Here is a 15,835-nt window from a genome sequence, read left to right on the forward strand (position 1 = left end):
AGACTGTGAGCACAATTACCTTCTTTTCAAATCCTTCTGTGACACTGCGGGAGGAAAAAGGACTTTGAAACTTGAAAGGATAGAGCTTGCTTTCAACCTCAAAAGCTAGGAGGAAAGGGCTCTGAAATTTGCTCAGTATTCCCAATTCACCATTAGCCTGTTTCTTCCTTTAGCCTCAAGGCATTCTCCGCTTTTTGAAAAGATGTTAAGAAATTCAGTCACAATAGAGTGCCTAGTTTTGAACATGTTTCACTCGGTCCATTGAGGTCTGGTCTTCAGCCTTTGTGTGGGGTGAATTGAGCTGAGCAGCTAGCTGGTTGGGGAGAGGTGAATGAGCAGTCTCTACGCAAGTCACCAATTCTGGCAGAAGAAAAGATTACCCTTTCCTTAAAAAAAGACGAAGAAGAAATTTACAATATGCATTCCTGTACAAGCCTGCCGGTGGCAATCTGTGGAGCAGAGCTCGTGCTTAAGTCAATACGGAGCACTTTGGTTTATAGCAACTCTTGTTAAGTTTGCCTTGTAATTGAAGATGCTGTTGACCTTGTTCGAAGACCGTTTGTAAAACCGTTTATTTAGCATAAACTGAAATAATAAACCCTCCTTCTCTTAGGGCCGATTGTGATAGGGTGACATTAGTTTGATTTAATGATTAGCCGCCTGACCCCTCAGCTTGAGAGAGCGACTTGAATAGGGAGAGTTCACTACCAAGCGCACAGGAAGAATACTAATGAGCTTGTTAAATTTAGCATGGCACCGACCAATTTTAATTCCTCTAATGGGAGAAGCACTGCCTCTGAGAGGGAGGGAGGGAGGAAGAGGGGAAAGGGGGGAGAACAAGAGAGAGAAAGTGAGAATCTAAGAGAGGAATGTCCACATACCAGTAGCTAGAGAATTTCAGTCAAGAGGAGAGGTTCCAGAAAGCAAGCCAAGGTCTTTTGGATTCAGTTGTAAGTACCCTGTCTTTTTCCTTTTTCCCCTTTTAAAAATACAACCACCAAATAAACACAGGTAACATATCCTCTTTAACTGTCTCTAAGACAATAAATGGGATATTATTATGCACTTTCTTGGTTAAATGGCTTTTCATAGGACTTGAATTTAACAGTGATATTTGGGGCATCCCTCCTACCCTCCTCCAACAGCTTGAAAGACCTTTTTGAACTTCTTTATCAGCAACTTTTGAAAATTAGAAGGTCTCTTAAATTGAGTTCTTCAGGGCTTTGCAAAGGGGAAGAAAAGTTTGCTGAAGAAACAAAGTTTAGCACATGGACATGGTGGTGATGTGCATGTGACTTTCTTCGTCCTTTAACAGAGATAAATGAAATGGCAATAAATATGTTTGGGCAGGCAAAGAATTCTCATGATGAGCATCTGATCGGGTTTGTATGTATGGTCGTGTATAATTTACATGAATAATTCATTTCGTATATTATTTGAGATAATGTAGGCTATAGACTTGGTACTTGCTTCCATATTTGGTTTCTAATGGGTAGCTCATAGGCAGTAGTTAATTGTATAACATGAGAGGAATTCGAGTTCACACCTACCTGGAAGCTGTACTTTCTGATGGGCAAGCTCTGCTCCATTTTTGGAGAATGGCTTTGGGAAAAACACTCTGTACATGCTTAAAGGCATTTGTGCTTCCATCTAGCCTGCAAGTGTAGAAAAATCCCTGAACCATTACATATTTGATGTGGGAGATAACATTCCTGACATTAGAAATCAGTTTCATGCTTGAGCCCTGTCTCAGCTTAATCCCTGTAAACCAGAAGCGAGTGTGTGTGGAATGACAGTATCAGTGTATCATTCTAGCATCCATCTTTCTCTTGAAGAAAGCTGAATAAATATGTGAAATAATAAGAGTACCACATGGTTAGCTAATATGGAACATTATTTGATTATGAATAATTATAAAATGATTTGGCCATTTGACTTTTAGGTGGTATTTTGCCTGCTGCAACTTTTTGGATTTCTAAAATAGCAAAATAGCCCCCCAACACACACACACACACACACACACACACACACACACACACACACACGGCGGCATCTTAAATGCAGACGACCAGCGTCTCGTGTTTTTGGCTTCAGAACTCGATTGGCAGATGCTGCCGGAGAAGTGGCTTGTTTGCTTACATTTTTGCTATAGACCTCCACTTGTTGCCATGGCGGACTGTCTGTTTCTGTCAATAATTTGGCCTGGTGCAGCTTGTCTGCACTGACTCTTAAATTTTATTGAACAATTCAGCTGAAACAGAACAAGATTAGACAGCTTTCACCTTTTGGCTTGCTGAAGTGGTTTTACTGCGCTTATAAGAGCTGGTGGAATTATTACAAGAAAAGTTTTTCTTTTCAGCGCATAGAGAGCGATTTCAAACCACTTGGCTATTTGTATTCTGGAGTGTGTGTACTGTCAAGTTTTTCATCTGCCCCCTTTGAAAAAGAACATTGCATTGCAAGGCATGAAGTAAATTCTTAACAAATGGTTTGTCCATTAGAATTTCTCCTTATTACAAAAATGCCATAGCACACAAAAGGGATGGGGAAGAGAGGTGTTTTTGTCTGATAGCTGTCTGTACTGCACCAATAAGTGGTGTTACTTTCATTAAGGAAAATTATATTATTTGCCAGAGGGTTTTTGTTTTTTGTACACTTTGTGTTAAAGGTGTAACTTTGTTAAAAAATAAAAGCAAAGTATACTGTTTTAACATAATTCAGACCTCAGGTTCTATGTGTAAGGCACATCTATAAAATTTTTCTTTCAGTTTTCATAGACTTTCAGTCATCACCAAACTTGCCACTTACCTGTTGCCATCTTGACTTTGGTGGCACATAGGATATATAGTAAACCAACATTCCACCGCTAAGCAGAGTAATTTGGAAGTATGTGTCACTGGTGGAATTTACTTCTAAGTAAGTGTTTGGATTATAGGTAGGATGAAATCTTTCTGCCTGGAAGAAAGGGCAAAGAAGATAGTACTACCTGTTTTGTTTCCAAGTGTGTTTCTATCTCTTTTGTTTCTAAGTCTGTAGATACTCCACTGCAATTGCGTCTTTCACAACTAGTTTAATTATAAAAAGCTGAAAGGTTAAAAAATGTGGACTAGAGCCTGCACATTTTAAAGCTATATTTCAGTTGTCTACTAGATTGTTGGACTTTTAAAGAAAAAATTTCACTAATTTTACTTAATACTACAGTTGCAAACATTTCAAGTTACACTGAAATATTGAAGGGACAGATTCCAAATTGTCTTCATTGTTCTTTGTTATTCTGGGAAATCTCCAATAGATCTAATGGGGTTATATTATATAATTTGAGGGACAGCAGGGTTAGGTTCATGTAAAATTCATTCCCTGCTCTCCTGTTGTAGTCATGGAAGAGCAAGTTAAAGTTGAAGTTTTGCTGTTATTATCATTTTTAATTTATTATGACAGTGGGGTAGTTATTAAAGTGCTCAAGTGATAAAATGTTACCCCCACAGTCATTTTTAAATTATCAAAAACATTATTTCAAAAAATAACTTGCTATTATGTCCCATATATTTGATCCTGAAATATCCTTTATTTTTGCTTCATCAGTATTTCTGACCATGTTTCTTGTTAATATATGTTATTAAATCTTCTGAAAACAAGATGTTGGCCTGGTTCAGATATAACATGGAGCTGGGAATGAGTCCTCACTTTTTGTGACATATCCTAGTTTTGGGTAAATGTGCTCCCCCCTACTTTGCATGTGAGAGCAGAAAAGGCACTAATTCCAATCCTGATTTAGAACAATCCAGGATCTCTCTAGCTATTACTTATTGCAAAATAAACTGGACTCTGAAGCTGGGATATAATCTGTGTTACATCAGAACCTGGCTCTTATATTTACAAAGTTTGGCTATTACAGCCTTGTAGGATGACTTACTTCAAAATACATAATGGGAGTTTGGACTGTTTCATACAATACATAGATGCAAACTTGCTTTGCCACAGAATACACACTCATCAGGGATCTGCAGCCCATCGCAGCAACCAGTTAAGTGTACAAACATGTTTGTTGCAATCATAGTTTACAATTCAAGTGTCTCCTTAAAACATCTTGGGTGGAAGATTCAGCAGCATGATAAGTAAAATAGTCTTTTGTGATGAGATAGAACTTCAAAGAAATCTTGAAATTATTTATTTATCATATTATACCTCCTGAAAGCATATTAGATAACATTCAAGATCGTTGCTTAGACGTTCATGTTAGACGTTAAAGATTGTTTTTGCAACAGGTGCTTGTGTAGACAGTTTTATACTGAAATGTGAACTAATGATTGACCACCTATATTAATCATGTCTCCTTAAAGGCTTCTGTGAGATGTGCAGTGGAAAGCAGGAGAGTAGAATTACACTGGTAGGGGCAGGTTGGTTGTCTCAGGTGATGGTGGAAGGAGGAAGCAATGCTTATGTTCACAAATTTCTCAGTTTCAAAAGTGCATGTTTCAGATATTCAGTTTCCTACCTGCAGTTGAGCTGGAGCACCGTCCCCCTCTCCCCAGGCATACCAATTCCATACCATTTGGCTTTGAATTTTATGGGCAGGGCTGATGACATCCTTTTAGTTGGGTCCATAGCTGCTGAGGTACCATAATGGGTTGTTGCTTTGGTCTTGGAGAATACACTCTTTATATTTGGGGTTGGATGGGTTTCAGTAGACACACATGTAGGGATAGTTTGGGGACTATCGCTGGGAGACTGTAGCCTTTAAGAGTTGCATTTAACTTGTTGAACGAAAAGATTCCCTGGATATATGGTTGTGGACATTGTGTCTTTGCCCCAGAAATGGACTTGCTATTTAAACTTTTATTTTGTAATATAGATGGCCAGCACAACCCTCTTTTACCCCTTACATTTACCCTTTGTAAATGTATTTGGCTTTTTCTCTAGGGATCATTCAATTTTCTTGAACATTTCCCCCCTAATTGTTAAATGGTTAATGTGTTGTAGTGAACAATCACACACACACACACACATATTAAAAAGGGAGATGTAAGAACTCTTCTCACAGAGAAAACATGTTTAGCATAAACATTTAGTACTCTCTCTCGCACGCTCACTCTCTCACTCACTTATCCAAGTGCACTTAAAAGAAACACACAAACCACACAAATGTCTATAGTTCCAGTGAAAAAAATGAACTTTTTAAAGTCTAGGCATTTTGCTCCCTTCCTGCCTTCACATATATAGCCAGTCCTAGTCCTTGAGAAAAGATTCAGAATAGAAAATATCTAACAAGAAGTTGGATCTGGATGTGAAGATATGCAGTAGTTAGAACTAAGAGTTTAAAATGTTATGTAGGTCTGTGGACTTCTATATTGAAACAAACTATGTTATTCATGGTATGTGCATGCACATACACAGATAGCTCTGACTATTTTGTTCTTCTGCACCCATAGTAAAACAGGGGGCCTTACATATGCTTAGAGTAAATACATCAGGCTCCAAGTATATTAGAGGTTCTCTGTTCCTTTATTTTAATAACCACTTTCTCCCTTTAATGGCAAGGAGCTTTTCCTTTTTTCAACAGTGCATCCATATAGGCATAAAGAGGCATGCTGGCCAGTACAAAGCACCAGTGGGTGGTTAGGCTTGATTTAGTTTCTGCTAGCAAGGTTCATCTTCCGCGATTTGTGACACATTGTTTTTTTCCTCTGAGTCAAGCAGCCAAAACTTCCAAGCCTTCTTGTCCCAGAGGAAAGAAAATAGCAAGCCTGTGTCCATTCCTGTACGATTAATGGCCCCACTGGGAAATGCATCACTGAATGGGGTGATGATGATTTACGGCACAACTGCCACTCACATTGAATGGGTTAGGTTTCTCTTCCCCCGCCCCATGTCAACTTGTATCCAGGGACATGTTTCACATAACCACACATGTGCTTGCTTCTCCAAACTTACTTTGCAGTGCAGAGCACCAAAAAGGCAAAACAAACTTTTAAAAAACTTTGATAATTTGCTGCAGCTGAGCTAAAAGTTTCTCTTCTCCCTCTTCCCCCCTCCCAAATCTTTCTGTCTCTCCCCCCACCCCCACTCCTCCCTAGAGGATGAAAGTCCTGGACAGACCTATCACAGAGAGAGAAGGAACGCAATCACAATGCAGCCACAGGGCGGGCAAGGCCTCAGTAAAATCAGTGAAGAGCCTTCGACATCTAGCGAGGAAAGGGCCTCATTAATCAAGAAAGAGATCCATGGATCTATATCGCACGTTCCTGAACCTTCCGTACCTTATCGTGGGACAGTCTTTGCCATGGACCCGAGGAATGGTTACATGGATCCTCCTTACCGTGAGTATTTAATGCAAGTTGATTATAGAAGACAAAATTAGGATGCTTTGCAAGCTGTAACCTTGTGCTGCATTTTTTACATTGACACTTAGCATTGCTTTTAGAAGGGTCAAGTTTATAATCTGATTTTAACTTCTTTGGTTTATCTAGAAACAGGTGGTGGGGAGGAAAGGAGCAAACTGTTACATTGTGTCATTAAAATTAACAAGGGATACTGTTCCCAGAAACTTCCCCTGAACAAGGCCTATTGGAATGAATGGGAGTTCTCCTTCATTGTGCTGTTGTGTAACTCCCACTCCATGTGGCTTGCACAAGAGGTGTTCCCATGTCTCTGCAAGGAAAAGATATTCTAACTGTTGCTAGTTCTGTTTGTTAGAGTTTTAGTAGCATGTTTGAGAGGGGAAAAGAACTGTTATGAAAAGGAACAGGGTGATTAATTCTTTTAGAAAAGTATTAATTTGCAGTGTTATTTTAACAATATCATCACAAAAAGCTGAAAAGCAAGCATGCGGGCACAGCCATCAACTTTGCTCCCAGCTACAATATATAGAGAGGGAGAACATAAATGGGTTTCAACTTTGGAATGCCTGATCAGACATTAATAAAGAGTAAGAAATTAAGTGACACTTGGACACAGATGTGCAAACAGATTTCTCCACAGGCAAAGAATCTGAGGGAATTAAAAGCCAATTTCCCCCCATATGTTTCTAGTTAGAAAGGGTGGGGGAGGAAAATCATTTAGTTGTGCAGTAATGAAGCACATCTTGAGGTGTCAAAGTCTGTGCCTTTTGATTATAGATTTATTCTCTAGTTAGGGTATATGCATGCCATTTAACCTTTCAGTCTCTCATACCAGATGATAAACTAAGACCCATGAAGAGAGGCTAGTCTAGGTCTTGTGTCTCGCTCTTTCCCCCCTCCCATTTTTTCCATTTCATTCAGAAATGTTAATGTTTTGAGGCAAAAGGTCATTAGCCAGATGAGTGATTAGTGAGGACAGCTGATTAGTACATGTTTTTTTTTGTAAAGAAAGTGCCAGGGATAAAAGCTAATTTTATCCCATCATTAGTTGGGTTAGCAGCAAAGGAGAATGTTCACTCATCAGGGTGTAGATCAAAGTGTGTCTTATGTACAAACGTTAAATCTTACCCGAACAGCCTTTCTATAAAACAGAATCTGATTGTGGCTGATGATAAAGATGAAGGAGAAGTAAGGAAAGGAAAATTACTATACATTGGCATTCAGGAGAAAAGTTCAGGTGCCACAGAGGTTTTATGTTACTTTCTCCAGCCATAATCTGCAGTGAGTTCACATAGATTCGTGAAAGCACTAAATACATTTTCAGCATGCTCTTTTGCACACTCTTCCCTGCATGGAACCTCTCCAAATGTGTCTACAGTTCCCTTTACTTTTAAAAGCCATTCAAGGGAGTTCACCATGAAAACCTGCTGAAGAGCAAAAGTCAGAAAACCTCAGAACACATGTGCTTTTACATATACATAAATGTATAACTTTGCCGGGTCCATGGCCATAAGTGGCAGTCCTGCGCCTGGTCATCTGAATGCAAATCCCATTTATTTAACTTGGAGTTGCATGTGTATACCTAAATGTGGTGCTGCCAGAGGATATACACAAGACTGCATCTAACCCCGTAGCACCAAGACTGAAACACTTTCATTCAGAAATAAATGTCTTTGAATTTAATGTAACATATTTTCAAGGAAGCATGCTTAGAGATGACAGAGTCAATAAATAACAAGCTATGGTGCTAATGGAAGTGCATTTCAAACAATGAGTGTGTAGAATTTCTGTGACACCTCTCTAGATCTTAGACTGTTGAGCCAAGATTACCTGCTTTGGAGAGCAGCTTCTGGAGATGTAGCCATGTTAATCTGTCTCAGCAAAGCCAACACATGGTCTTGTGGCACCTTAAAGACAAATACATTTATTGTATGTGTTATTCTTATATTTTATTAGCTGTGTTAGTCAAATGTTATGAAGTACTTGTAAAGAAATAGGCAGCACTCAGAGACTAACAGAAGGGATTATATAGGATGGTTTAATATTGTATAAGTTTTCATGAGTGACAACTGTCTTCGTCAGCAGCTGATGGTCAGTTTTCACCCATGAAAGGTTATGCAATATTAAACCATCTTATAATCCTTTTAGTTAGTCTCTGAGTACTACCTATTTATTTACATTTATTGTAACTTTCATAGGCCATTCTCAGATGGCAATTTTACTTTGCTTCATCATGGGCAGGGCAGGTATGCATTCACACTTTGGGCGGATTTACATCAAAGTCCATGCGAAATATCAGGGAACACTCCATACATGATTCAGATTTCCCCCTGCACATTAGAGCTTAGTCCCCATGATCTCCATGCTAAAAAGTTCCAGTTTTTACCATGTCTTTTTGGGATACTTCCATATATCCAATATACACTGCTGTTTCTTCTGTGATGTATGGAGGGGCCATGCTGATAGAGTGTCTTTTCTTAAAACCTCACCTTCCTAAATTTTTTTTTTTAAATTGCATGGTGATCTTGCAGAGCATCAATCTGTGCAGGTGCATAGATCGATGTTCCACAAGATCACCAAGCAAATGTTTAAAAAAATTTGAGAAAAGCCAATGTACCCTGCATGGACTTGGCCAGTCGGGAAGTCGTCCTTCCCCAAAGCTGAAGTTAAAAAAAAAGAAAGAAAGAAAAAGAAGAAAGAGAGAAATCCAGAAGTGATCAGAGGAAGACTTGGGAGCAATCGGTGTGAACAGGGCATGGAACGAATTTGGAAGAAACTGAGAAGAACCCTATTAAATCAGCCCTATGCGAACTGCCCTGGCTAAAATATGACCTCATAACTCACTCTACTTTGCCCCACTTAATCCCGTGGTCATGTCTGTCTGGGAAAGGCAGTGGACTAAGTTAACTGGCAATAATAAACATCTTGCTTTGGATTAGTTTTCAGTGAAACTATTGCAGGATATCTGGCTGAAGGACTGTATTCAATGTTTTGAAATACCAAAATTGTAGTAGTGGAAAATTAGATAGTGATTCTTTCACAACAATATAGTGGTTGCATAAGTAGAAATGGAACATAAACGTGTTTTAAGTTTAAGACATGGCAAATACTACTAGGACACCTTGATCTGATGCTTGATCTCCTCCAAAGTGTGTCACATGTGTTAACAAACACCATTTAATCTGCAATGTGCAAATCTCTCTGTGCATGTGCATGTTTTTGTGTGAATGCCTGTGCACAGAGGAGGCTCCTCTATGAGGTGAAATGAGGCAATCACCTGAGGTGATGCATTTGGGGATTTTTTTTGAGGTGGCAGAATGTAGCTCTTCCATCCTCCTATACGTGTATCCAGCACGCCCCTCCCATTGGCCCCACCAGCCACCTTACGTGCTCAGGTGCTGCCCTCTTCCTCCTTGCTGCCAGCCTCAGTGGCTATGGTGCATCGTTGCTGCTGGCTGATTGTACACCACTCCTGCAGGAGGCAGTATGACGCATGCCTTTGGCAGTAGCAGCTGCCTATCATCTCTGCCATTGCTTTGCTAAGACAAGTCAGCAACAGCAGCACTACTACTACTACTACTGCTGTTTCTCTTCTCCTTCAGCACCAAAATGTGTCCTCTTTGTCTCTAAACAAGCTTTGTGCTGGAGGAAAGGAGAGACAGTGGGAGAAAGAGATAAGGAGAAAGCTGCTGCTGGTGGCAATGGGGAGGACAAGAAGCTGCTGCTGCTAAAGGCATGCTCCACGCTGCCTCCCGTGGGCAAGCCATGCAAACAGCCAGTAGAAGTGGGGCACCCCAGCTGCTGTTGGTGATGAGATGGCAGTGAGTGGTACCTGCACACGTGAGATGGGGTGGAGATAGTGAGAGGGTGGGATAGCATCAGCACTGGCTTCCGCCCAGGGGTACAGGGCGGCTTGTTGACACTTCCCTGAAGCCGTGAACGGCAATGAGCTGACACTAATTGTACATGTGTTCATTCTGAAACACATCCCTGGTACAGATAGGGTGTATACACCTTTGTTGAACAAAATGTGTGAATAACTGCATGTGTGTATAGTGTGCACAGATTGTATGTGCATTTGACTATAATGTGTCAATAGGGCTTCAATGTGCAAAAAGCACATCTTGGTGCAGCATGCCATGTGACCCAGCATCATGTTGAATATGCTTTTTAAACCATGTGCTGGCCTAATAATATACAGTGTTTACATCAGGACAGCTTCTCACTTGGCCATAGATCACTGCTGTATGAACCTGCACACAAAGGGGCTGTTACATGGATTAAGCACATCGAAATGGGACACTGGCTATGCATATTACATCTCATAACAATTTCCTGTAGCTAATATGTCCCCTTCTGGATTCTTTGCCCCCTTGCCCCTACTGTTGTGAATTCTGGAAACTAAACGAATATAACTAAAATGGTTATAAAGCGTTTTTAATGTACCTGTTTTTCAGGGTTTTACACTGTTTTATTGTTTAATTGTTTAATGTTGTTTTATATTTTTAAGTGTTGATTGTTTTTAAACTGCCTTTGTTTTATTTGTAAACCACCCTGAGCCAGCTTTGGAAGGGCACTATAAAAACTGAATGAATGAATGAATGAATAGATAGATAGATAGATGAACTGGTTTAGAAGAATCCTGTAGAGCCACTTGGTGTCTGCTGATCTTCCTAGGGCCTCATGTGGGAAAAAAGGATAAATGAGGTAATCCCTCCCCTTCGGTCCCAATCTAGCCCGCACAAATGCTTTGCTCTGTGCCACTTCAGTGGACATCAGTGCCCTCTGTGTTACTCACTCCTCACTGACCTTGGTTTTAAATAGTCCTCCATACCTGTCATAAATCTTACGGACCCCATATGGAGCCTTACCCCATATAGGCTCCTCCCCTTGTCAGACAGCCCAAGGCTGGAAAGCTCACCAAGGCAGCTGCCTGCCTACACCATCCTGGGGCAACTCAGTTGATGATGCATTTGGTCCTTCTACCCCGCTGCCCCCCCGCCTGGAATGCTCCTTCATTGATGAGCTTCATTGATGATGAGCTGGCAGCTCTTCCAATCCCCAGACAAGCCCTCCAGACCTTGAAAAAGTGTCCTAGATTTTAAGCATAAAAATAACTTCTGCAAGATTATTTTTCAAGGCAGTCATAGAGCTTTCTTCCTTTTCATTTCGTTAAACCCCTCAATTATTACTTACCAATTAATTAGCAGTTATATCAAAATCTGTCACATTTCTGTTTTCCTATAACAGGTTTTCAGACAGAACAACAACTGAATGAAGGAATGTCTGATGAAATTAACAGAAAAGGAGAGCAAACTTAATTTTAGTTTTTAGTTGTATAATTTATATATATGTAAGTTCTTACATCTTGTTTCCACATATTTTTCCCAGCATGATAGTGCAGGCCTGGTTTTGCATTATGTGCAGGAGTCATGGTGAGTCTCAGACTCACTCCCACTACCTTTCTTCCCTCCTTCACAAGTGACAGAACATTTAAAGTTTCTGATTGCACTTGCCTGTTATGTCTGAAGTGTCAAGGTCTGGCCAGCTGCTAGGGAAGTTCACGAAGCAAGCGGAGCTGCTGAAATCGGATATGGCTTGGCTGAATGCTGTCGGCAAGGAATGTTGACAAACGTTGATTCTCAGCAACGAGTAGGAGGCTGGAGCTGTGATTTATGGAGCAAGCCGAGAGCTCCCAGCTGGTAGGAATTCACGGCTTGTCAGCCCTCAGCAAGAGGCGTTTGCTCCTCCTAACAGCCTCTAATTGCGTTTTACGTCTCGTGATCCTGCGCTGTTGTGGAGTCATTGGTGTTTCATCTTCTTCGCATTGGTTCCCCATGCCTTCTGCTGACTCAGGTTGCCGTGCCTGCTCTAAATCATTAGTTGGATCTACCACAGCCGTTTCATGAATGCTGAGAGCCGGGCTCTGCCCCTCAGACACTCCTGAATCGGCTGGAAAGTTGACAGCTTCCCCTTCCTCCTCGCTGTCGGAGCTCAAGGGCGTGACATGAAGTTGGAAACTGTGGTTTGTTCAAAATTTAATAATCTAGGCTATCAAACCATGGTTTGATCCTGGGCAGGCTCAGACATTTCATGGAACCTTGGTTGAAAATGACTCTGTGCGATGTCCCTAAGCCTCAGTAGTGTGTGCTCCTCCTTCCCATCCCTGCATGAGTGTTTACTTCCTTTTCAGGTTAGGATAAGTGGAAATTGGTCACGTTGTCCAAACCCACAAGTTCTAGCTTATTCTAATCTACTTGCTTCAAAGAATCTCAAATCTGAACTTAAGGGTTGAGGTGTGTTTCAGATAGTAGATGCTTTTGGTGGGATGGTAGGCTTCTGAGGTTGAGGAACATAGCATGGAGCTCACTGAGGTTCTGCACAATGTCTGCACCTGCCCATTCTTGTTTGTTAGCTAGCTGTGATTTGAACAAACCACAGTTGCCCATTTGGACAAAAACTTGAAACTGATTTGTTTTAAATCTTTAGCAGAAGCTTTTAATTATCTCTTTACATGTGCAGAGAAGGGGGTGGTTTGTGTGAGCCAGGCTCACAACAGCTTTCGTGTATGATACTAATTTATTTACATCTGAACTGAGCCCATGCCTCTGTTGTGGCTTTTTTGCTGATCACAAGTTATGAGTAAAGAGTTCCATCCACATGGTTCATCTTTCTGGTATGTGTGCAAATCTTGAAAGTGATGCTCAGCCCCTTGGGAAGTTAATTGCTTGTGAGGGTCACAAACATGCCAAGAAGACAAACTATGTGGGCATAAATCTCTACATGTCCCAGACATTGAGTTGCTGCAGAAGTGGCAATTGTAGCAGGAAAGGTACATGAACAGTGGGCCTAAGATGTACTTTATCAAATCATGGATGTGAATGAGATAGATACTTTTTCATGTGAAGAATAATGAATTGTGTTTTATGTCTATAACATTTTGGCCCTACTATAGCTGTAGGTAGAGGATGAACCAGAGAGTTTGCCTTTCTCCTGCTTAATTTTTTGCCGGTTTTGGTGGAGAGAAAAGGCTGCATTACAACAGCCTGTAGCTGGCTGTGTAATTCCTTCATTCTTTGTGGTTGGAAAATATGCCTTTCTGGATGTCTAGTTTGTGCTTCTATATATACTCACTTTGTACTTAAAAGTGTGGGCTATCTTCCCGTAACACAAAAGAAAACAGTTTTTTTTTAAAAAGGCGGACATCTGTATATATTTATCTCCCCACCCCGAACTTTTAAGTCATTTATGACTCCACGTTTGTCCTGGGAATTAGGTTGTTGGGAAAAGCTGCATGTTTTTTATGTATGCATGTGGGTCTTTGCCTGTGATTACTTCTTTTGGGTGTCTGTGTGATTATTAACTCAAAATGCTCAGCAGCTTGGGGGTACTACTGGACCAGGCTCTGCTTTTGGAAGCTCAGGTGGAGGTGGTGGCCAGGGGTGCCTTTGAACGGCTTCAACTAGTGCACCAGCTGCGTCCCTTTCTCGAGAAGGCAGATCTGGTCACAGTTACCCATGCCTTAGTCACGTCACGGCTGGATTACTGCAATGCACTCTACTTGGGGCTGCCCTTGAAGAATATCCGGAAACTGCAGCTTGTACAAAATGCAGCAGCTAGGGTTCTATCTGGAGCTGCCCGGTGTGATCACATCACACCTATTTTGAATGAGCTGCACTGGTTACCAGTGTGTTTCCGGGTCCAATTCAAGGTGCTGGTTTTGACCTTTAAAGCCCTTAACAGTTTGGGCCCGGGATACCTGAGGGACCGCCTGCTCCCAAGGGTTTCTGCCCACTTGATGAGATCATCTGAGGGGGCTCTGCTCCGGGTGCCGACAACGAGGGAGGCTAGGTTGTTGTGCACTCGGGACAGGGCCTTCTCTGTTGCTGCCCCCAGGCTTTAGAATGCTCTCCCAGTGACCATTCACTCCTCAGACTCCATCACAGTTTTTAGGAAGCTGGTTAAATCTTGGCTTTTTATCCAGGCCTTTACATGATTGTTTTATTGCTGCTTCTGCGTGTTTTTATCCATGTATAGTTTTTGTATTTGTATATTGTATATTTTAATATCAGATTGTTTTTATATTTTTAGCTAAATACTTTTAATTCATTTTTATTATGTGTTTTAACTGTTGTAAACCGCCTTGTGATTGTTTTTAATAAAGGGCGGTATATAAATCTAACAATAAAAATAAAATAAAACTTGAAGTCCCTTTGAAGCTCTGCTCCCTTGAGACAAGACCCTCTATTAGTTCAGAGCTTTTAGTATGTACCACCCTCATATGATTCCAGGCTTTATTTTTCAAATAGTGAGTTTCTTTCATTTTTAAACTTCTGAAAATTCTAATAATAAAAAATATTTATTCTGCCTTTTAGTCTGAACCTTCCAAATATGATGCAAGACAAATTTAAGAGATTCCCATAGCTAGACTTTCAAAAATTGAGGTGCCCAGTAGCCACTGGCAACTAAAAAGATTTGCGCTTATAAGCTGATTTTTCCACCTCACAGTTGTGCTGCTGTTTTGGAGGACCAAGGACAGAATAATTCCTCTAATGCGCTCAATGTCTCCCTTGCTCTGATCTAGCATCTAGGTTTTATTTTTTTAATTACATTTATATACAACCTCAAACAAATGTCTTGTGGTGGTTTACAAATAAACAAAACCAGAACAACAACAACAACAACAACAAAGAGTGCCTCTCCCATCAACAATATGGTGAGATGTAACTTTAATAAATCTATACTGGATCGGTCGTCGCCTGGGTCAACAAGGACCATGCCAATTGCTGGAGTCCCTGGACATCTGGTGGCAAGTGGGCAACAGGACTCAGGATCTTCAGTTGAGCAACCAGGGCTGGAGACTGCAAGGTTGCTGGAAGAAACGTCGCTTAACTGAAAAAAATATATGAAAAATGCCAACAAGGAAATAATGATCTGCTATTACAAGTCTAGTCCAACTAGAAGAGGTTATTTAAAAAGAATGTACCAAATTTGGAAAGAGAAGCATCCAGATACAGAAATAACAGAACAAAGGCTAGCAGACCAGAGAAGATTCATAATAAGAAATAGAGTATTCACAGGAGTAGAGCTGGAAGAACTGCAAAGAGCAACCCAGGCTCAAGATATGGAAGAAGAATTACCACCAACTGAAGCAGTTGCTCAGGCGCAGGTGGAGGAGGTGTTGGAAATCGAGGATGCCAACAGTTGCCAAAAAACAACTTGCTCAGGCATTAAAAGATGTCAATGCTGCACTTGCAGAAATAACAACCGATAATTTGCAAGAAACAAACCAACTAATGTACAGTGCAGCAACAATAACAACACAAGAGCTCGGATATAAGATCAGTGGACCTGTCAAAAAAGAAAGCAGTACATTACCTAAATGGAAGATTAGATTAGAAAATAAAATCTACAGGCTCAGATCAGATGCTAGTAAATTGAAAGATATGAAAGACAAGAAGCTGAAGAATGAAAACACCAAACAGTATCTGATCCAA

At 40.7% G+C, this 15,835-nt stretch overlaps 1 protein-coding gene across 4 annotated transcripts in view; it reads left to right on the plus strand.

The window, feature by feature from the left end:
- The window catches only part of GLI3 (GLI family zinc finger 3), a 376,435-nt gene that overhangs the window by 110,586 nt on the left and 250,014 nt on the right, over positions 1–15,835 (plus strand). For 3 of the 4 annotated variants that reach the window (XM_053264771.1, XM_053264773.1, XM_053264772.1), the window contains exon 3: positions 6,075–6,317. In XM_053264771.1, coding sequence (XP_053120746.1) covers positions 6,075–6,317 — 243 coding nt within the window. Of the gene's footprint in view, positions 1–895; positions 951–6,074; positions 6,318–15,835 lie in introns of those variants that run through there. The other variant, XM_053264775.1, reaches the window with a different exon arrangement.

This window comes from Hemicordylus capensis, chromosome 6 (genome assembly GCF_027244095.1).
Source record: "Hemicordylus capensis ecotype Gifberg chromosome 6, rHemCap1.1.pri, whole genome shotgun sequence".
NCBI classification, from domain to species: Eukaryota; Metazoa; Chordata; class Lepidosauria; order Squamata; family Cordylidae; genus Hemicordylus; species Hemicordylus capensis.